General features: G+C 30.4%; 1 protein-coding gene across 1 annotated transcript in view; it reads right to left on the reverse strand.

Moving 5' to 3' along the window:
- Positions 1-9,976: 9,976 nt before the first annotated feature.
- Positions 9,977-24,332, reverse strand: part of LOC111639321 (transmembrane and TPR repeat-containing protein CG4050-like) — an 89,544-nt gene continuing 75,188 nt past the window's right edge. The window contains exons 6-20 of the mRNA XM_023385178.1: positions 23,961-24,073; positions 23,153-23,319; positions 19,779-20,031; positions 18,543-18,691; positions 16,316-16,453; positions 15,848-15,941; positions 14,497-14,628; positions 14,326-14,408; positions 13,917-13,989; positions 12,895-12,981; positions 12,176-12,249; positions 11,989-12,109; positions 11,808-11,909; positions 11,649-11,732; positions 9,977-11,580 (exon numbers count right to left, since the gene is read on the reverse strand). Coding sequence (XP_023240946.1) covers positions 11,299-11,580; positions 11,649-11,732; positions 11,808-11,909; positions 11,989-12,109; positions 12,176-12,249; positions 12,895-12,981; positions 13,917-13,989; positions 14,326-14,408; positions 14,497-14,628; positions 15,848-15,941; positions 16,316-16,453; positions 18,543-18,691; positions 19,779-20,031; positions 23,153-23,319; positions 23,961-24,073 — 1,952 coding nt within the window. The 3' untranslated portion in view covers positions 9,977-11,298. The remainder of the gene's footprint in view (positions 11,581-11,648; positions 11,733-11,807; positions 11,910-11,988; positions 12,110-12,175; positions 12,250-12,894; positions 12,982-13,916; positions 13,990-14,325; positions 14,409-14,496; positions 14,629-15,847; positions 15,942-16,315; positions 16,454-18,542; positions 18,692-19,778; positions 20,032-23,152; positions 23,320-23,960; positions 24,074-24,332) is intronic.

The raw sequence follows: 24,332 nt of genomic DNA on the forward strand, positions 1-24,332 counted from the left end.
AAACTTGGAGTTATTTGTGTTTGAATAACAATTTAAATATTATTATAAAATTTATATCCATTAAGTATAACGTAAGTAAATTCGTCGATATAATATATTTAAGAGTTGAAATATGGTCTTATTAATGGGTAAAAGAAAAAGTTTAAAAATCACTTATTCGATATTCATTTTAAAAGATTAAAGCATATTAATTAAAAGATAGTGGCTATTTTCAGAGAAATTTATTATGATAACGGACTAGACTATTAGTCGAAGGAATTAATTAGAAAACCACATTTAATTAAAGAGATCGTTCTGGCAGAGAGATAACAAAACCATTTCTTTTCTGGCGATTCGATTCCTGTAATTGTTCCGTCATTTTGTGGGAAAATTGTATAAAAATCGATGCAATATCGAGATGCGACCTTCTAAGCTGTAAATAGTATTGCACGACCTCTCTCTCAAGAATAATGACGTCAGTAATCGTTTCGAAGACTATAATTGCCTAATTAAATCTAGAGTATTGTAGGCTGGATAAGTTGCAATTATAGCGGGATGTAATTGTCGACTAAGGATAGAAAGGTAGAAGCGGGACCCATTAAGTCTTATAAGTTACGCAAGTTGTTACTCACCCATAATGCGCACTAGTTCGTTTTTAATTAAGCCATTCGTTGGCCTTTCAAGAAGTATGACCTTCTTCCTTCGTCCGGTATACACGTTTGTACTCTTTATCGCTTTTAAAACTAATCTGCAACGTTTACTACTTACCAGCCGATTTTTTAAAATATTCTAAAGACTTATTTATTCAGTTGAATTCATAAAAAAAAAGCTGATTTGAAAGTCCGTGGATAAACGGTGATTAAAGACCGATATCGGTAGAAAAGTTGATGGTTCCACTATCGAAGGGTGTGGAAAAATTAAATTTTTTCGCTAATAATGAAAGATCCAATATCGGTGCTTTACATTATAAGATATTTTAAAAGATTAAGCAATCAGTATTGATATTATCTTATCAGACCGTGGCTTGTTACACGTTAACCAATGTTTGGCACCAATCCCATACACTGCATCGAATTTACATTAACCGTTGTTGTCATGCTTCCTTCATGATACCAAGCAGTCTTCCTCCCATAATGATGCCTTGGAGCCTTCTCTAATGAATTCCCGTCTCCCTGTTCAATGTCGCCTTCATTAGCTATGTTCGACGAAGGGAAATCCTCCATTACTCCCGAGTCGGTCGGGGGTTCTCGATAGTTTTAACACGATAAGTCAATGTTTGCTTCGCTCCGAAAGCAATCTCTAGCCTATGTTGGCCTATGCGGCATTCATTGTTTGATATCGAACACAGATATACATTATAGATATGTTTAACCATTGGCAATCGTCTTAATGCACTTCCTCTAAAGATCTAACGATATCTATTATGTTATATACGAATTGATAGGGATTTCTATAAGTATCGAGAACAATATAAGCTGGCAAATCCATTTGTATTGTAATTAGCTAATGAAATATTTGATAGTTAAAGATTACGTCTAGATTCGTTTACATTGATAAGTTATGAATTTGATATGCCATAAATCAATTCGTTCATTAGGCGTGCTTTAAATACTTTTGTCAAAGCTAAAGTCAAGAACAGCTGAAAGATGAAGATAAATATGATGATTTTATCTAATAACGTAATTAAAAATTTTCACTTAATAAAAATAAATTGTGTTCTAATCAAGTTTTTTCAAAGTTTTATAGCTGATTAACTTGATACTTTCCTCTTCTTGTTACTCAAAATGGCTTACTCGTGCTGAAAAATGTCCTCATAAAATATCTAAAAATTCTCATATTTAAATTTGCGAATAAATTTTATTTTCACACCCTCTCACTGTGTAGAATTATACATTAAGATCATCATTCTACAAATTGAATTAAATACAAATACGTGAAAATGGAGCGATTAAGCATAAATCTTCTATTTGTACAATAGGGTTTATTGATCTATTTACAATATCATTGTTTCTCTATAGAGTACGCATGTATTATATAGATTTGTGTGAGTAAACTAACTACAGACACATTCGTGTTGTGGATAATCAAAATATTGGAATAATGTAACAACTACAGAGAGAAAGAGTGCGTTACACTTACAATAAATATAATAGTGTATTGGAAACAACAAGAGAAAGAATTGAATTTCTCTTAAATTTATTTATGGAAATGAACTAGATTTTTATTATTTTTTTTAATAAAAATGCTTAATTGGTATGCTTTTCTCCGTTATTAAAGTAGATCCTTCCTTTCCATGCAAGACGGAATCCATCACGTAACGTCCAACTAATGATAGAGACGATGACAGTTTTGACAAGATCAAAGAAGTAGACATTTTTTGATTGGGTCAAGGTGGTCCAAATCGACAATTTCTTTTACTTTTATCTATTGTAGAAGCAAACGATCGATAAGAGCCGATTTGGATGGTCACAGTCAAGCAGTCGTTCACACTTAACGACTCGAGCAGCGAGTTCGCTTTAAAAGACCCATTGTGTATTGACCAGTGGTCTTTCAAAAGAAAACCGCAGCTTCTGTATCCTTCATTCAACTCTAATGTAATTTTATTGTAAAGGTTCACGACATCAGAAAAATTAAATACCACTTTTTTACACTCGGTAGAATCTAGGAATTCTTCCGTTTCTTTATCTTCTCTACAGATATATTTATAAAAATTTGAGAAAATATTCTTTCCAGTTTATATAATGTATCGAACAATGAGATTATATTGCTCTTTTTTTTTATGAGCTTCAAACTTAAACATCTATATTACATTCGATAGAAGCACGAACGTATATTCCGAAGTAAAAAGTTGGTTAGAAATCGGAAAAGTTTAAAATGAGAACGTGACACGATTCGCCTATTGTCGAACAACTTTTCCTGACCTACAGACACAAAAAACATTAGATTTCGTGTCTTCCAATGCAGACACTTCCATCCAGACATTTACAGCAATTTCCCTTTTTTTTATATTATTATTATTTTTTTATTCTATGCATCGATCGAATATAATGAAATATTTAGATGGGGGAGGTCACGTATTCACGTGTGTATGGGGATTTATCAAATCCATGCGTGCTTATAGTGAAAAGTTGTAATCTGCCATTGTCCCGTGTCACGGAACAAGATTACATCTTCTGCTATTGTTGTCCCGGAGGAATTTTCTCGACATAGAACAGAAATAACAAAAAAATGAATATATATTTAGTTGTATTTGATACCCCCCATCATGCGATTCAATGCGACCATATTGTGGTAAAAGAATGTGAAATAGATAATAGTTAGTGGAGGAGATACGAAAGGATAAAAGCTGAACTTCCATTAGCAGACGCATTTTCCTATAATTTGTTTCTTATACTTGGAATGAAAGAAAATGTATGTTTCTTTCTTACTTTCGTATTACTTTGGTCTTTTTTTTTTTCTTTCTTGTGTAAGCTATTTCTTGTACAACAGGCTTTTACTATAATATTTTCGTAACAGCTGTAATTCAAAGAATAAATTTTTATTCAATATTACCTACAGCTTTTGCTGTCTAATTAAATTTGTTTTTTACTTAAATAGCTTAATAATTTAAAAAAAAAAGAAAGTTAATAATATGTTTTTAAATATTNGGCTAAAGCATTTAAAATAGATAAAAATTAATTAAAATTTCTAAATGGAAATAATTTAAAGTTTTAAAAATTCGTATTTCGTAGAAGGAGGAGGAGGAAGAAGAGGAGGAGGAAGAGGAGGAGGGAAGAAAATAAGGAAAATAAAATAAAAATAAAATACAGAACTTTAGCATCGACCTCAGAATTATTTAAGAATTACGATCTATTTATTTTGGCACCCATTTTATAATTGGCAGTCGACTTTTGTAGTTTTACAAAAGAGTGCTTTGATCTCAGAACATAATTTACCACGAAAATCCTTTCATTTGAAAAGTGAAAAAAAAATAAAAAAATAAAAATAAAAATAAAAAAAAATGCAAACTTTCAGGCGAAAGAAAGTGAGATTACAGGAGTCTTGTCGTCAACAGCTGGCTAATACCGAATTTTTAAGCGGGATCACGAACCAGTCACTTGATCAACGTGACAAAGCGTGATTTATGCAGAAGGATTATAAGAAGAAAGAAGGCCAACTAAAGCTTTATAAAAATTCAAATATTGAAGTTTTTCTACTCCTGGACGTCTTTGAATAGATCTCTTATAAACAATGAAATTTCAGGAGAAAAAAAAAAGAAGAAAATCGAAAATATAATAAATTGAAATTTAAAAGAAAAATTTCCCGCAGCTCCATTTTAATAAGAAGTTGGTAAAAGAGAAAATAAAATAAATTAAAATGCTTATCTTGAAATATTATACATTACAAAGTATCAACTTGTAACGCAATCCTTGTTTATATGACGAGAAAATATGTATTTCCTTCGTATATATATATATATCTATATAAATCTTTCCTTATATCTAAGTAATATTTTCTTTCTAAATAAATAAATAAATAAATAAAAATATTAAAAACTTGACGAAATAAATTCTTTAAAATAAATTTAAGTTAGAAAATTTTAATAAAATGAATGCATATGTTATTTTTTTTTTCCAACTGCTGCTTACCGTCAACAGAAAAACTTTTGAAACAAATTGGTGTAAATGTTAGAAAATCCATGTAACGCTGTATAGAAATAACTTGAGAAACCCAAACATTTAATAGCCATATCTATCATTTTAATATACCGTTTTATGGAGTTTCCTGGCTTATAACATGCAAACAGTGTTGGGAGAGATGGGAAAATGACTCTCTTGTTCCCAAGCATCGCTTCCATATAACGCATTTGTAAAATCGAACCACAAATCTCTTCTTCCGTTCCTCGGGGAACGATTTTGACAAGGTAGAAGTCGAAGTAAACTTTTATTTGGGAAGTGCATCTTTTCATAAAAATCTTTTGCGATTTTCTCTGTCTTGTATATATATATATATATATATATATTAAAAAAAAACGAAAATATTTCTCGGATATATTAAGTAGTTTACGAAAAAAAAAACATGAAATTAATTAAAATAGGGATAAATGGCCATGTAAATGTAATTTTTTTCGATTTATAAAATAACACAAATAGTAAAACAAACCGAGCAGTGTTAGACTATTGATCCGTTAAAACTAATTAATGAAGTCAAGTATGTTCATTCGAAACGTGCTCAGAATGCAGTGGAAAGGTTTTTGATTAATAGCATCACATTAATTTTCTAATTTTTTTTTCACCTCGCTTCCCATTCTTAATTCGTTCCATATATAATCGTTTCTAATTCTCTAAGAAAAATAATCCAAAAATTCCTCGAATTTTTCCTATATAGAATTTAAAATTATGAAAATCATTTCTTTTTTTTTCGTTCAGAAAAAAAAATCTCTCTTTTTTTTTCCTCGATGATTCGTACTTAATTTCGTTGGAAATCCGCTCTTATTTCGGCTCATAGAATATGTCTCAAACTCCTCTCGGTTGGCCTAGGAATGCTTAAAGAGGGTCATGACTGTTATTTAAATTTTCGTCGCCATTACTGCGTTATGAGACGTGAAATGTTAGGCATTAACTCAACGGAGGAAAACTTCTATCCATAAGAGTATGACCAATTGAGGAACAAGTTAATGGCAATCCATATATTCCGTCTGCTTAACCTCTCCCTAATATCTTTCATTGTAAATTGGCAATGGTTCCTTTTAGGATTTTTAGAAAAATCTAATTTATTTTAGCTCTTAGACGTGCGAAAGTAAGAGGAAGATTTTTGCATCTCGCTCGCCCATTAAAATATCGCACTTGTTGATATAAATAATGCAACTTTATAGCAAATAATATATTAATAAATGATTATCTCGTTTAAATTTGATCAAAATTTAAGCCATTAGTGTTTCCGTCATAAAATATTTAGGACATAACAGCGGTGGTATCTCGCATCACGTTACTATGTAACCGAAGCAGTTATGTCTCGTCCGTGGTCTACGGGGACTCGAGTTACTCTGACATGACACGTTTGGGACGACTTAGAAACTACTATAATCTGGATTTCTTATTTCCAACTTTTATCCTCAATTTTTCTAAAAAAAAAAATGAAGAGTATTTCCTGTATTGGTTGGCCTAAATCTGTAGAAATGAACTGGTGCTATCTGGAGAGCTTCATGTGTCAATGTATCGATGTGATCTCTTCGGATACAAAATTTGTGACAGTGTCTGTCAAAAATGTTTTCTAGAATGTTTGTCGCTTGCCTCGACTGTTTTTATATCATCCAATCCCGTTCTGTACATTTGACATTGTGTCGTATTTGTTCAAGCTGGTCTTTTCTGCTTTTACCAAAAAGATATATAAAAATACTTGATAAAGTCCGTATATTTGTATTCTATTCTTGTACTTTACTTTCAAGAAGCTCTAAAACCCTAGAATAAGAAAACGAGAGACGAATAGAAATTTGACAGATGTTTATAGAAACAATGTTTGTTTTTTTTCTTGTTACCAAATTTTAAAACATGATCCGGAACTCCAAGTGAAAAATCATGTTATTTTATAAAATAAAGGAGGGAAAAAAAACAGAAACTTTACGAGAAAGTATCTGTAATAAATAATAAATAGAAACATCTCTAGTAAATTTAAAATAACCGGATTTTAACTTAAGTTACATCAAAAGTTTCCAAGACGTGATAACACTACGACAATTTTTATGTTTCACTAAAGGCCAGTTTTTATTATTGCTTTCTATCTCTGTCAACTAAAAAATGGAGATATCGAATGGAAGTTACAGGATGAACTTGGATGAGAGGTCAAATCAAACTTTAACCTCTCGAAGAATTTCGGTGTGCAAGATGTGTTGTGACTATCCAAGTGGAGGAAGTTTCGTTTACTTTATCTCGGAAAAATCACGAAAATCTGACGTTTGCGAAGATATTTGACCACTCAATACTGGGAAGATCAGTACACTAATAACAATGTGAGACGGTCAAGTGGTTTCGGATAGTACTTTCTTGGATAGATTTGGTAGACAGAACATTTCACCGGCACTACACAATAGGATCATTATTAAAAACTTTCTCGGACGGACAAACTTTATTTAACTTTATTAAAATCATTTTTATAAAGTTACGAACGTAATAAATCTTTTTTTGTTAAAAATAACTGGATTTTTTAAATAAAAAATGTGATAGAGTTGTACGCTTCCATCTTAGAAACTCACGAAAACATTGCAGGCAATAAAAGATAAAAAGTGATTTAAGAAAAATAAAAACAAGAGTTTTAAAATTAGTATTTAGCACAATTTAAGGTTATGATATTCCTCCTTACAAGGCAAAAAAATTCCTAAAAAATTAGTTGGAACTTGAAGAATTTTATTACTTCAGAATAAGTTTTTTCATTGTTGTTGTTGTTGTTGTTGTGAGTTTAATACATCTTTCTTTCTTTTGAATAAATTTTTAGCAATATGTTTGGAATAAATGCGTAAGAAAACTGTTGAAACAGAAAGGCTTTAAAGTCGAGAAAGTTGATTAAAACGTTGGAAGTGAAGTAGGAATTTAATAACAAGCAGACCCGATAGGACGTCGATCCAGTTTGGCAAAAGTTAATTGGTTTGCTGCACGCTCCTACGCTTCGACAACATCAGAGATATTTCCGTCCAGAGTTATGACAGGCTGTAAACAGATACGCATTCGATTACAGATAAAAGGATTGCAATTAACTACAATCAAGTGCGAAATAGATACTATTGTACATAATTGTAAAAGCTCGATCCAACTGAGCGCGACAGAATCGTCCATGCATATTCTCTTCATCATAAAAGTATAATGGTTAACGCTTTCTCTATAGTTAAAAGCATACCAGACCGATAAAACTTGAGTAATTATTATAAAAAAAAAATAAATAATAAATAAAGTTTAGTATGTATGTCGTTCGGTAGAGTAGAATGTTAAAAGTGTCGATACGCGGACAACACATTCGCAAAGAATGAAATATGGCTTTCTCGGTAGCGATAGTAATGGATGTGGATCTTCTATATATAGAACGATACAATAGGTCATTCATTTTCAATACTTTCTTTCTTTTATGCTTTTTTTTTTCTATAGGTTGCTACGAGGTAACTGACCTTTCAGACACCTACGCTTCCAAGACCTTATAAAGTGTATGAGCCAAAGCGTATTTTCGGCAGAATAATTAATTATGTATCAAACAGTTAATTAAATCCACTTTAAAGAGAAGAAGTGAAGTTAATAGCTTCTACTTTTAAATGAATTACAGACAAACTGGAGAGAATATAAGTGCTTTGAATCAGTTTTGTTGTTAATGCAGCGAGAGAAAAAGGAAAAAAAAAATTGCGAATAAAATAGATGAGATTCTGCGAAATGTAATTCCAAATAAGGGTTTTTAACAACATAAATAATCGTATTCCGTTTAACTGGTTGATCTTGTGAAAGAGAAACGAAAATATTGGAAAACAATTTTTCACTTTTCTCTTCGGGTATTAAGGACGAAAATTAAATTCAACCAGTTAAACATTGTTATATTGTTTTTACTCGGTGAATATTTTAAATGTTTATCGTGGATAAACCGCGTTTTCTTTGTCTTTAAGCAATAAATAAGTATTTCAATTCAATAAATGTATTAAATAAAACAACAAATGCAATTATAATACTTTATTTATTCCATCCATTAACAGCGACTGCGAGAAGGGGGGGGGAGTTTGTAACACGTAACGTATGTAAAAGTCAAACTTTAATCTTAATTACCTAAACGCTGGAAACATATGAAGCAGATAATTTATAAATTAATTTTTGAATTTTAATTTTCTTAATTAGACATTTAAAAAAGAATGTTTTTTTTGTGCGGTTTAACGTATTTCGTACTAGCAAATAAAGCTATTTAGTTAACAACAGGAGATAACTAAGGTTCATTGCGTACTGATAAACACAGAGATAAATCGATCAATGATTCTTCCGTGAGTGTAATCGATGCTTACGTTTTCTAACTTTATTGTTCCATAGTGTTGGATAATTATCGATCGCAGACCTTATCTAGTCAACTCGGTTGTTGGTCCTCTGGTACCTAGCTTAAGACAATTTAACTCCTTAGTAGACCTTGCTCTATTGACACGTAGGGGGCTTGTAAAAGTTTCCCTTAAAAGAAACACGTTGCCAGACCGTAACTTCTATCTTATTCTTATTCTCTAGCGGTTAAAAAATCTCCAGTTTTTAATTAATAGTAGCTCGATATTTGGCCACGCACGACTTATCAGTAATGCAGAGTTTTTCTTTTTTAAACACTAATTTTTAATTATTCTTTGGCTCCTCTTCTCTATACGAAAACGTGATATTAAGTTATCTGAATGAAAATGTTTCTTGAAATTAGTTCCTGTATTTAGTTCGATCACAATAGACTTTCTAACAATGACATCGCTGTTTACCTATTTCCTTCTTGTCAAGGCGTTTGCCTATAAATGATTGATTATATCGATTTGGTGACGGTCAATGTAATTTACTGGCACACTATTTCCGTACTTATTGTGCACACGTCAGCTAACATGTCACCCTAAGTTAATTGGATAGAATAGTACTTTTTTCTTACATCTTGTGTTTCGTTCGCAAATCCCAGTCTGATGCCAGGTAATACGCTGGTGGTTTCGAGAGCACCGGACTTAATTAGTGACATTAAAAGAACAGAAACGTTTTATATAACCACAGGAATAATGCACTTTTACTCCCGAGAATTCAGCATCGAGATGAGGAGAAAGAGGAAAAAGTTGCTTGGATATATATATTAAAACTCGATAATTTTATCCCAATTACAAATGTGGAATATAACAAGATTAATTTTAATAAATATTTGATATAAATTAATAATATACAGTAGTTATAATTTAAATAATTTAACATAAAAGCTCTTAGGAAGAAAATTTAATTTAGAATAATATTCGATATGTTTATTCTTTATAATTAAGAGAGAAGAAGAGAAAATTTACTGGCGACGGTTACGCGTAGCTGTCAACTCGATACTAAATATTCATGATTTTTAGAGATGAAGGGGGCAACAATTGCCAAAATTGATACGAGAGGGCGCCGCGTGTCAAGAAAGTAATTTGCTATGGATTTAAAAAGTGGACAAAAGCCAACAACCAAAAGCACAGCTTTGCATTTATTAGAGAACTACGAGTTATGATGTACAAAATTGGCATGGTTATGACATGGAAAAATTGTAGACCCAAAATTTGATATGATAACCATACATGACGATAGAAAAGACAGACGACAACTGCTGGTTGATTCGAACTTTTACATCATATTGTGAGCCTTTGTTATAATCATTATTTAGATAATAACGTATTTAAAGCATCGAAAGAAATAAATGTGACAATACATGCATAACTTGGGCATGAAGAAGCTCTATGTCAATCAATGGTCGGCGTGTATACAACGGTCACGCTACGATCCTGTAATCTAGAAACGAAGAAAAAGTTTCAATTATGATCTCTTTGAATGAAAGAAGTTCGAATAATGCGTGTCACAACATATATCTATTCCGGAGACTATTCTAAGAAGCGATGACGTCCAACCCAAGTTATGAAATATATGCAGCATAGTACAGGTACAAATTTTGCACACATTCCCGTCTAAATATCAGTTTAGTTTTATTACATATTACAACCCAAGTAAAATAGATATTTTGGCACCATTTAGCAGATTTTAAAATAGTATTAAATATCTTAAAGTCGTTTCTGCTCCCTATATCCTAAATCCTTTCAAGCGTTCTATAATAGAGAGAGGACAAGTATAGGGAGAGTTCTTCATCCACTGTTTGGTTGGTATCAATATAAACTGAAATCGGTTCCTCTTCATGCTCCACATCTTCAGAGAAGTGTAATTTCTATAAAAGTTAATGATATACCCATTCAGGCACTGTAATCACAGCCGGTAGTACAGTGTTGAAGTGAAATAGCAGGCTCGAGACTCCAGGCACTGTTGCACCCGCATTTTGGGTACTTCTCCTGATGTTAGCGAATTACTAGGAACACTAACGACATTGAATGGATAAATGTACGTTTAATAACAAAGCGTTTAGTTGTTTGGTTATCATCGTCCACTTTGATTAGACGAAAGAAGTGGCGAGCATTTCTTTCCTCGCGAACTGTTCACATTCCGAAGACAACAGACCAATCCAATGTGCACAGTGGAATTAGCAGTCTTAGGCACGTGTTGCTTTAAGGGCTGTCGGAAAAAAAGAATAGGGAGAGAAAACGAACCAATCATTGGCTCTTGTACCCTGTTAGGTGCGATATTACTAAAACCTCCTTATAGTTTCTGAAGAGGAAGATAGTTGCTGTAACATAGTAGGATCGCGATTTAGTCTTATATTCGGATCAAAATGCTGACTATATCTTTGTAATAAGTTTCTCGTTTCTTGAAGGTGCCGTTGTATATAATCGACTCTAGGATATAACGTAGCTGCGTGAAGAAAACATCTCTCCGCATCTTGAAGTTCTCCTTTTTCTACGTGGATGACACATAAATTGTGTAGACCCTGAACGTTGTGTGGATCAATTGCCAAAATTTTTCTGTAACACTGCAAGAAATCTACGTATAAATCCATAAAATAACAGTAAAAGAGTCGATTTTAAGTGAATATTTTACCTGCTCTGCCGCATCTAAGTTTCTTACGTGATTTACGTAAATATCTCCTAACAGTACGAGACCTTTGATATGATTTGGATGATACTGAAAAGAACAAGAACAGTTATTCTTCAATGACAACTATTCTTCAATAAAAACTTTTCGAATATATCCTCCTACCTGTAAGAGCTGGTGGAGATAAGGAACCGCTTCGAGAGGACGCTGAAGTTCAGAAAGAAGAAATGCCATATTGAAGAGTGCACTTCTTAAATCTGGCTTAATCTGCAATTATTTTCTACCTTAATTAAGTTATTAAATATTCTTAAAATCGAGAATAATCTCTTGTTTACATAGAATTTACCTGAATAGCTCTTCTCAAGCAATTCTCAGCAGTGTTGAAATCTTTGCTTTTCAGAGCTAACATTCCTAAATTGAAATAAACGCGTTCGTTCTGTTTTCCCTGAGTCACCATTTTTAATAATCTGCAAATTATAAATTTAATTTAAGCAGAAAAAAAAATTCATAAATTATTTACAACAATAACGTACCTGTCTGTAGCTATTTGACTTTGACTGGTGATTCCCGCTTCTTGTATTAAAACTGCAGAATTCATAAGAGCTTTCTGCCAATTAAATTAACAGAAATATTTTACAAATGAAAACATTTCGATAAAATCATTTCAATTTTATAGGAAAACTAGAAAATCTGACTTTTAAAGATAGAATTACAACCTGGAATGAATTATCTCCTAACATTACTTAAGTTTAATGTACTTTTCATATAATGTATAACGTCTATTATCTATAAAGTGGTCACACAGTTGTAAAATATATGCTCTAAAAGCTTTATAAATACTATAAAATGTAAAATTTACAGTTATTACAAAGTTATGCTACTTAAAATCATTATACTGTATTGTAAGTTTAATTATGTAAACAATTAAAAGACTCCTTTAAAAACCTTTCTAATTATAAACTTTCAACGTAAATACACAAAAAAATTGTTTACTGTATTTTTAAATGATAAAAGTAAACCCGTGTTTATAAATAAACTAAAAGATCATTTTTGTATTGACTGAATGGGTCTCGGTGGACTCCAGCTACAAATGTAATTGATAGAAATCCAAAATACAAATTAATCGTAAACAAGCGAAATGGAGAAGCTTGTACCAATTGTCTATTACTCGATGTTTTTGTATAGAAGTTCCAGAGACAATTGGAACCGGCTACCAATTACCTTTATGTGAAGAGTAACGATTGTTGTTTACCTCATGCTCCGGGTCTATATCTAATGCCTTGTTGAATAGTTGTAAGGCTTCCACGTTGCGTCCTTGGTCCATCAGTACGACTCCCAACTGCGAAGATAAAATAAACGTGTTAGAAATTTCGACCCCATGTACAGTACCAACTGGAAAGATAAACAGAATCGCGAATAATATGATCATTGGATTCGAGATTATCTGGAAATGCGATAGAAATAACAATGGACGGAAGGAAATTATATTTAGGTACAAATTGGAGCTTATAGCACATGAATACCAATGGATGAGGTTTTTCTTTTCTTATATTAAATTCGGTAGAAGAACAAAGATTATCTGGCAATCGCTTTTCAGATCATGTTCGAATCTTGTGGGATCAAGAATGGATTTTTGCGAAAATCCGACTGTAGAGATGCAAAGCTTGCTTGTCACTAGAATTCTATAAATGCATTTGAGATTTGCCGAGAAGAATTTTTGAGCAGTTTTTAGCATTTGAAAAATTCTCTAGAGCTCTCTTTGAATTTTACAAGATTCTTTTTTTATTTGTAAGCAAGAATAATATTTTAAAATTGATTTCCTTTTCTGAAATCTCGACACATTCCACAATCAAAGAAAAGAACACAAACATTTCAGATACGGTTAAATAATTTCGTCGGGCTAAAAGAAAACTGCACTGGCAATTTACTATATGAAACTCATATTTGGGCCATCTACCTATATTATAGCAAGCAGTTCTCTTCTTATATATAGATTTATATATATATATACGTATCCAATAGTCTTGCTAGTAATATAGCTTTGTGATAAGCACGATATGATCAATATGTCGTCCGAACTAGACAAGAAACCAATACCTGGCATACGTTTTCTTTCGCCAGAATGCCAAAGGCATTCTTTTTTATTTTATTTTTTACAAGAAATCAACTATCAAAAATTCCGATATATAAAGCGCATTTAACCATCGTTTTCCTTTATTAGCATTAATTTAAAAATAGATTTATAAATATTAATTAAAAGTTTTATATACTTACGTTATAGTAAAGATCCGGGTTAGTACCATCTAATTCTATGGCTCTTTCGTACATGGCTTCCGCTTCTTTGGTTCTGCAAAGAAAATATTTATAACTCATATCTAAATAACTATAAATGCCAACGTTAAATACGAGGCATCGATTAGAATATCGGATTGAAAAACTTTCCTCATTTTCCTTATTCAAAAAGATTTTTCTGTTGAATCTCTGCCAAATTCGTGGCATCACTTACACTCTAACAAAGTGCCTCGGGATAAAAAAAGCATCCAATGCCCCGCATCATGTCGAAAACGCGGCAGTACTGACAGGTGGGCTTTCCCGTTTGGGAACACAAAAAGTTCTCGGTTCCTCTTATCCAAACATCTCGTCTGCTTAGAAATTAAATTATACAACTCCCAAGGAAGTTTACCTGTTCATTCGGAGCAAAACATCTCCTCTGTTTAGGTAAGCATCACTGTAATCCGCTCTTAACCGGATGGCGTGTCGATACAACTGAAAAGGAACGACAAATCGACTCAAAAAAATATAAACGACACATCAGTAACAATTAATACAAGTAATTATAAAAAAAAAAAGTTACCGCATCGGCTTCTTCTAATCTGCTATGATTCTGAGCTATGAGTGATGCTAAATTAAGAAATACTTGAAGATGACTAGGAGTGACATGTACTTCTCTTACTTCTCTTTCGGGTGGTGGAAGAAGGGCTTTTGCCTGTAAAGATAAAGATATTTTAATTTTATATAATTAATTAGAAGCACTATAGTCTCTACTATAAAAAAAGAGTTTTTTTTGTAATAGAGACTATACTATCCGGAGGGTTTAAATGCAATTTCCTGATGTAATCGATGCGTGTTCTATATCTAGTTTATAATAAACTTCAACCTTTTCGCTTAACTAATTTATAGGAAATCCATTTCAACGGTTCGGGTTTGCGATGTAATTAGAACAGAGGTCAATGCGACGTGTCCAGAGTAACATGCTAATTAGATGATGGCGATTTACAGAGAGAGAGAGAAAGCGCCAGAGACATTCTCCCTGGTCGAGCGAGCGTCCAGGAAAACCATTGTTAACTGTGCTAAATATTCGTATTGGGGATTTTTCCCTATTCAGGAAAGGAAGATTTCAACCGCCATATTGTTTGGCTGCATTAGTGTTGACAGGGTATCTAGGTCACTGACCGACTATTCTCTGCTAGGTAAGGTGTTTGTCTCTGACAGAGCCCTCAGTAGTCGTTCTGCTTTGCTGCAGTGCGGCGATAGACACAACTCGGCGGCTGTGTTTTGTTTTTCAATAATTTTGATCGATGAGAAATTATCGTTTACACGCTCTTTAAAACGTTCGCATCATCGGCCTGCTGCCAACAGGCGGGAGGTAGTAATTGGCACTTTCTAAGCACAAAAAGAGAGAAAGGAGAAATGCAAGATTAAAAATAATTAATAAATATTAAGCTACCAGCATCGATATGGCCATGCTAAATGAAGATGCGAGCGTGAGATAGAGCGATACGTTTTGTAAATTTGTCGATGTTTCTCCTTCGCAAATGATGTTGAGGTGCACGTCGGGTAATGGACAGAACATCCGGGACATGAAGTACGTCATCTCCTGTTTACCTAGCAGGTACCATCTGCGGTTTGCGTATGCCAAGTTTAATCAAGCAACACTTGCTAAAGTAAGTCGGTCGAATCGACTGGGTAAATGTTATTTTTGACTTTCACAACGACACGATGGTTACTTTGAGCACTCTTCATTCATTAATGTAAATATGCAGAACATTAACGCTAGTTAACCGGCAGGTGGGCTGGGTTTTCCCCGCCACCTAAAGTACACTTAATAAAGGAATATTCAAAACAATTCTGATAAGAAAGAGAAAAAAGGAATTTTATTTTAGGCATACGAATAAGGTATTATTAAATTATTTGGTTTGTATTACCTGCAGATAAGCGTCCTCGGCTTCGTGATATCTTCTAAGTAAAGTAAATATACGACCCGAATTTAGGTATCCTCTAACATCATTTGGCTGTATTCTGGATAGAGAAAATGTATGAAACGAAAGTTATTGACTTTTGACATTTACAATATTTGTGTCTCCTTCTAACTTTAACATTCGATACTCTTTTTTACGCTCCCGTTATTTTCTGTCAAGTCGATGGAAAATGGATTCTTTTCAAGAATATATATGGAGTTTTATCAGTAGTGTATAGTCCATATATACAGTTTTTACAAGCAAAATATACAAGCTCCTTTTTTTAAATAAAACCTAGATATGTTTTAGCATTTAGATAGAATGCTTAAAAATATATTTTTAAGATAATTTCCGACAAGATTAGAGCATCGAAAGTTAGAGCCCGATAAAAAAAAACCATTGCTTTAATAATTATTTTAATCTGATGTAAATCACCTCGTGGCTTCTTTATACCAACGAAGAGCTTCGTCTTTCCTATGAAGCCTTTCTAGTGCTTGACCCATGTTGTTATATAACTTGGCATTCCTGGTATTAACACGCAATGCGGAAGAAAAGAGAGTCACTTCCGTTTTCCTAATTAAAATAAAATCATTTAAAAAACTAATCAATCAGATATTTTTATGAGAAATTTTACATTCAATTTTACATAATTATATACAAAGATTAACAATTTAAAGAATAAAAATATAGTTTTTTGGGGAGAGGAGCNAAATATTTTTTTATTATGAATTTTGATTAATTAAAATGATTTTAAATATCAAAAAATAAAAATTAAAAGTATGACAAATTTTATAAATTTATTATAATTTAAAAAAAAACAATAATCATATTTAAAAAAATACATCTTCTTTAAAACCAATTAAAACGAAAAGAAAAATTATTTTTAAATTAACATTTTAAAATTTCAATTTATAAAATTGATTAGAATCAACATAATTATGTCATAATATCTAATATTAATTTATCTAATGATATTTTTTTTTATATTTTATTTTATTATTAATGAAGAATATTAGATATTAAGCTGCTGCTGTTGATGCTGCTGCTGCTGCTTGTGGAGGATGAAATTTTCTTCTTTTTGATATGTGGTGGTCATCGCTCATCAAACTCACCATTAAAATAGTTCTGCGATGAGGTTCGACGGCGTTGTAAGCCGTCCGAAGTAAAATAAAAAATGTTAGATAAAGTGCTAATGTTGACAAATTCCTAAAATCCGTGAAAGTAGTGACGAGAGGTACGGTCCCCATACTCCAATCACAACATAAATCACAAGGAAATAAGAGAAGCCAAGCGTTAATAGAAAGAAGATAATTATAAGTCAGTTGTCTCGTAGGTGTACTTGCCACCGATGCAGGATTATCGAATCTAAAGAAAGAGAAAAATATATATATTTTGCAGTAGCGTGTACCGCTACACGGCCGTAGATCGATAAAGAAACAACTTCCAACTTCCTCCTTTCTGTTGTTCCATTAACTGTCTCTTTAAATATCATAGTCTGCACAGCAAGTTCGACACCACCTCTGCTGTCAGAGAAAGCAAACGTCAGTTAGCTAAACTCGGACATCATCTCTTATCAATGCCTAGCGGCCATCACTCTCCCTTAACATCCTTGATTACAGCTGTTAGTCCGTCAATACTCCTCAGCTAATGACCAAATGTAGCCTCCAAGGGGTCTTACCTACTAAAGGAAAAACACGTCACCAGTTCTCGCAGTGTATTTACCGATGGTTGATGTGCAAGGTGTGACAGATGCATCATATTTATGTCCTTCGACCAGAGAGAAATCCAACGAATTTCTTTCCTCTCCGAATTATTTTTCTGTATTATTCTTTAATATTTTATCGATATTTAGGCCTATATATTATTCGATAAGTCAAAATCTTTTTTTTTTCCTTAATTCTTCTTAATATTTAACATGGTTTTAATATAATTAAAACAATAGTCGACTCTTGAAGTGTAATAAGAATTATCGAAGCAAAGATGGGAGTTTATAATAGAAGAAATTTAGTTTAACACCGCAATGAAGACGATGGAAACCTTTTATCCAAACTTCGTGCTTTCTTCTAATCAAGCTAATTGAAATCAATAGTGGAGCTTAGTGACGAAAGCTCATTCACACTTTTGTTTGCAACAGTAACACTCTTTGGTATGCAGTCGGTAGAATGCCTTCTTTTTCTACCATTTTACTCATGCACCAATGCCGTCCAGGCGTATTCTATGATTTATGAATAGTACTTAGGTTATTGTATATGATTAGTTGCTTTACTAGAATTTGTTCGAAATTTAATGTTGCCTATAATGATATTTGCGAGATGAATTTGCATTTAATGGCGAGAGAACAAACAAAAGACATTTATAATTATACCCCATAAATTAATTATCTTCATCGTCCTCTCGACTAATTATCAAAGATTAAATTTTTATTCCGTCCTTTAAGCGTAAGGAAGGAAACTACGTGATATAAATTCATAAATTTACAACTTAAAAAAGTATAAATAATTACAAAAATATATTATTAAAATTTCGATAAATAAGAAAATAATAAACCTTTCAAAAGATTTTATTTCGATTCTCTTCTGACCGCACGAAACGTTCAAAATTTAGCCATTTTGTAAATAGATTTTTAAAGGAACTTTAGAATTTTGTTTGAATTGGAACTTACCACTTAGCCCAAAGTAAAGACCAGCCGAAAGCCACTAGCATGCAGAAACCCATGCTGGGTAGATACAAAACTCGTTCTGCAACGACGAAACCCACAGGAAAAAGCAAGTTAGAAGCAGGCAGGAAAGGAAGCACCAACATTGACAGGCTCTGAAATAAATATAAGCGCAAAATAACTTAATTTTGGAAGTGAAGGTGGAAAGGCTGATGATCTGATTAGTGGAAATCGCCTTCGGGAGATATAAAATTAGAAAATGCTTCACAAATCACAGCTATATACCATTTATCTACTTTTGACACTTAAGATACGTCGCCATTAATCTTCGCAGAGTCAATTGTGAACTGCTTCTGTCCAAAAATCAATCATCGGCCTTTCTATAATGATTTTTCGGTTTGTAATATTTCACAACTAATTAATGACCATTTAATATAACTATGCAATCATCGGGTCGATTTCAATTAAAGAAAACGAATTTATAAAAAGAAAAAATATATATATATTTAAAATTTACTGTCGATATATTCACTTGCCAAAACAATCTACCTTCGAATCGATCGTTTTCGCGTGAAAAAAAAATAATAAATAAACTTATTTTACCTTCAATTTTTTATTAAGAATATTCAAAAATATAAATAAAATCAAGTAAACATTTCTAAATTAAAATATTCATTAAAGATAAAGAGCTGTGTTCATCACGCTTAACGTCTCCAAATATAAAATTAATTCAGTATAATTTAAATATTAAAATGATTATAAATGGAATAATATATTCATAATAACTATTTTTATATTTTTAAATGACTTTCATTATTTATATTTATAAATTTAACCTTAAATATTTTTTTATTATGAATTTTGATTAATTAAAATGATTTTAAATATCAAAAAATAAAAATTAAAAGTATGACAAATTTTATAAATTTATTATAATTTAAAAAAAAACAATAATCATATTTAAAAAAATACATCTTCTTTAAAACCAATTAAAACGAAAAGAAAAATTATTTTTAAATTAACATTTTAAAATTTCAATTTATAAAATTGATTAGAATCAACATAATTATGTCATAATATCTAATATTAATTTATCTAATGATATTTTTTTTTATATTTTATTTTATTATTAATGAAGAATATTAGATATTAAGCTGCTGCTGTTGATGCTGCTGCTGCTGCTTGTGGAGGATGAAATTTTCTTCTTTTTGATATGTGGTGGTCATCGCTCATCAAACTCACCATTAAAATAGTTCTGCGATGAGGTTCGACGGCGTTGTAAGCCGTCCGAAGTAAAATAAAAAATGTTAGATAAAGTGCTAATGTTGACAAATTCCTAAAATCCGTGAAAGTAGTGACGAGAGGTACGGTCCCCATACTCCAATCACAACATAAATCACAAGGAAATAAGAGAAGCCAAGCGTTAATAGAAAGAAGATAATTATAAGTCAGTTGTCTCGTAGGTGTACTTGCCACCGATGCAGGATTATCGAATCTAAAGAAAGAGAAAAATATATATATTTTAAAAATTATAAATTTCGTTAAATATTTTTCTCTCTATTTTAAATATAAATTTATTTTTAGTATAATTCTCTCGATCGTACTCCTATTGTATGTAAAATGCGAGTGGATTTACATTGACGTTATCGTTAAATTTTTTATATATTTTCTTTTCTTCTCTTTAATATGAAAATATATTAGACTTCAAACGATAAAAATGTTAAATTTAATAAAAGATATTTGTGTTATATAAAAAAGAATTTTCCAACTATCATTCAAAATGTTTTTTTTAAATTTAAATCAAAACTTTTAAAATATTTGCTCTCTATATAATGGCTAATATTACATATTTAAATATTTTAATTTTTAATTTTGTAAATTATTAATTAAAAATTGTAAATTTAAGCAGAATATTTACGAATAAGTCTAGAAATATATTCATTTATTGATTGAATAACAAAATTTCCAACATTAAATGACTTATTTAAATACATTTTAATATCTATATTCTCTTTATAATTTGTTAAAATAATTTAAACAACTTATTCATTCATATTTAAATTTTATTTTAACATTTGTTTAATGATTAATAAAACTGTAATGTAATCATATAAATTAAAAATACTTTATGTACAGTACCTACATCCAAAATTAGTTCTTTGCTAATTTATAAATTGTTTAATTGTTATTATTATTGTTTAATATTGCTTTATAATATTGTATTTAACTTAATGTATTTTAATTGCATTATGTTACATTATACATTTATTAATATATTACGTTTACTAAAAGCTTTCCCAAAATTTATTTAATGTATGCAGGAGTGCTTTAAGGAAAAGTATGATTTACAGGCGCTTATTAATTTATAGAGCGACGACTATATTTTACTGAATATAATGTTAAAAGAATTTATAACTTAGCCATTATATTATCTTATATACATTTTAAAAAACTAGATATAAACTTTTCTTTTATCATAACGTCTAGAATAATAATATAAATAAAGCTTTTATGTAAATAAATATGTTAAAATGAAACGTTAAAAATATTTGTAAAATAAATACGATCTTTATAAAAATATTTATAAGATTATATTTAAGTTTTATTTATAAATTTAAAATAAAAATAAGTTTGTAAATCCTCTTAAGAAATTGAAATTTATTAGAATAATTCTTTAATACTCTACTTGTAAGCAGTGTTTACTCAAAATTATTAATGCTATATTACTTTTATTTAAAGCGACAAAAATACTTGTAAAATATCTTTTATAAAAGAAAATATTCTCAAGTTATGTAAATTAATCCGTGAAAAGTTTATAATATATACTATTCGTTAGTTTGATTAATTTTTTTTTTTTTAATAACAGACATTCAACAGTGAAAAATGCTATATCCTGTTGAGTATTCTTTACAGTCAGCACTTTTATGAAGTCTGATCTTGCGATATTTCACTAGATTCTATATACTAACTTTGATTCTTTACGATCGGATCTATCTTTTCTGTATTAATGGCACTATAAAAATTTTGATTGATATTTTAAAAGCAACTTTCTAATGGAGGTTAGCATTAAGTTTTAAAATCTATTAAACAGCTGTCTGACCGAATAAATATTAAATAAAACTGTACAAAATTTATACAAAATAATTAAATAGCTATTCTAATTAACTATATTTATCCGGAAAACATTTAAATATTCCGGATAGAAATTATATACTGTATATATATTTTTTTATTCATTTGTAATTTTGATAATAACTATAAAGTAAAAATAATTTTAATATTTAATATTATCTGCAAGCTATTATTTAATCAAATAATTGAACGAATATTATAATTAAAAGATCTTTTTAATTTTATAAATATGCCTTTAAGGTACGACTTAGAGAAGATGGCATCTGCACTTTAGTTAGATTTAATTTGATTTTGAATTAAAATAATAAAATAGATATTTAGATAAGTAGGTGATAGCATGTAAAGTACATTGATCTACTTTTTGATAAACAGTTTCCGAAGTTTATAAAAAGATAAAAGAGTAAACAGAAAGGGGGAAAAAATAGAAGAAAGAACAAAGTGATAACATCGACACTTCAATAGCGGACTTCATCACGCGAGAAAAAGACATTTTTATATTATATATAGAACAGAATCATATTCTTAAATAATAAAAAAGAGATTGGTTTTTTGGGGGAGAAAAAACTCTGTACTTTATGTCAAAAAATATAATGCCAAAATATTCAGCCCTTCTTCAATCGACAAATTTCAAATGTGACAGTTTGTAGAAAAGACTAACCAAAATTAAATAATTCAAAAGAATTAATGCTTTGTTACATTGTTCTGTATGTTAGCGATGAAACATTGATATGAAAAATCGATTTATATTTTAACCAATTTCTTTTTATTTTAGTTTTATTTCACCTTCTAGATGGATATCGTTTTTGTGATTAAGAAAATTAAAACGACGACCGTCACATTTTAAATTCTCTTATATAAATAGGAAAAAAAAATTAATATAAACGTCCGAAAAATTAAATAAAAAGAGACTTTGTTAGCTTTATTTTGTTAAAAAAAAGTTTTTATGATGTAGAAAGAAATATTTTATGTATATTTTTTATATTAAGAATTATTTCGGAAATTCACGTTAATAAATATATTTTTAAAAAAGAATTTATAAGCATAAATTTAAAAAAAAAAAATTGTTAAGCGTGAAATAAATTTGAAATTTTTCTCTTTTAAACTCGATTATTTTTAATAAATTAAAGTAAAAAATTAATTTTATTTATTTAGTATCTTTACTGTAGCTTAGGATACAATCGAAAAAAGAAATTTATATAAAACCGTTTCGTATACATTAATTTTTCTTTGATTTTAATTTAAATTCTTAAAGACTTTTTTATTTTTTTCTCGAGAATATATGAATTTAAAAAAGTCAATTAAAAAGCCATTATAAATTTAAACCGATAAAGTGAAAGCGAATAACCAATTTTGAAAAGTTAATTATCTAATATCAACTCCTTGGGTTATAAATAATTGATTTCGATTATTCTCCACGACTTATATCAATATTATCAAAGAAGTATCAATAGGAGAAGTGTTGTTAAGGAAGGAATTAGACTTACCTATTGAAAACGGGAAAATGAGGTCCTGTTATTCTGACACGAAGATACAATATGACTATAGTTGCTGTGAGCAGAAAGGTGATCCTCAGGACTGCTTCTCGTATCCATGGAGACACGAAACCTTTTCCCAAAAGGAGATATCGAGCTGTTTGGACAACTTCCGACGGCTACAAATATATTAATTCGTGATTAAAGATATATATATATTTTTTTTTTAACTAAAAAATTTTCTATAATATCCAACAGAGAATTTTTCAATATAGAAACTTTTCAATCAATTTTACATTATCTCCATTCTTTACCAATACAAGGTGACGGTTAGATTATTTTTAAGTTTTATTTATCGGCCACGCTTGATTCGGCTTCTAGTAAAATCTATTTTTTATTCTAATAGGATTTCTATATTTTTATAAATTCTTCTCTCCAACTATTCATTAAAAATGTATGCTTTATAAATGTTTTCAAAGAACTATCCTGACAATATAATTGAATAGAACGACTAAAAAAAAAACAAATGTTAAACTGTTTTAATTATACGATTTAATTATAATCTATTTTCTCTAATTTTATTTTACTTGATTTATTACCAGAATTAGTATAAAATTATTTATATACAGGCCAGATTTAATTACATATTATCAATATTCAAATTAGATTAATTAATTCATTAAAAATTAGCGATAAGAATGTAAAAATTATCCGCTAGAAGTTTATACGCATTAAAAAGAAGAAAAAAAAAACAACTTCGTTAGTTTAAATTTAGTAAATATTTAAAGATTATTTACTGTTTATTCTGTTAAGAACTTACTCTAGCATTAGCTATTTCGTAGACGCAACATAAAGCCATGACAATCAAAGCTTGTTCTTTGCACAACATGCCACACGCTGCCAGGAAAGTTGTACCCAAGCATCTTCTCCAATCTGTACAGACGGAAAAAAATATCAGTGGTTAGTTATTCGACATCTACAACATCATTGCAGTGTGCTATCGCTAGTCGATATAGCAACAGCAGTTGGCAATAGTTTCCTTTGCAATTCAGAGTACAAAAAGGAGACAAAATGTCCCGATTTACAAAAAGAAAAAAAAAACTTCTTCGCACATTACGATTCTTAAAAAACGTCCCGCGATATGAAAAACATGAACTACGTTTATGTCGACGCCGAATCATCTGTTTGTTTT

Source organism: Centruroides sculpturatus, unplaced genomic scaffold (genome assembly GCF_000671375.1).
Source record: "Centruroides sculpturatus isolate CEXI.00-Female unplaced genomic scaffold, Cexi_2.0 scaffold1366, whole genome shotgun sequence".
Taxonomy (NCBI): Eukaryota; Metazoa; Arthropoda; class Arachnida; order Scorpiones; family Buthidae; genus Centruroides; species Centruroides sculpturatus.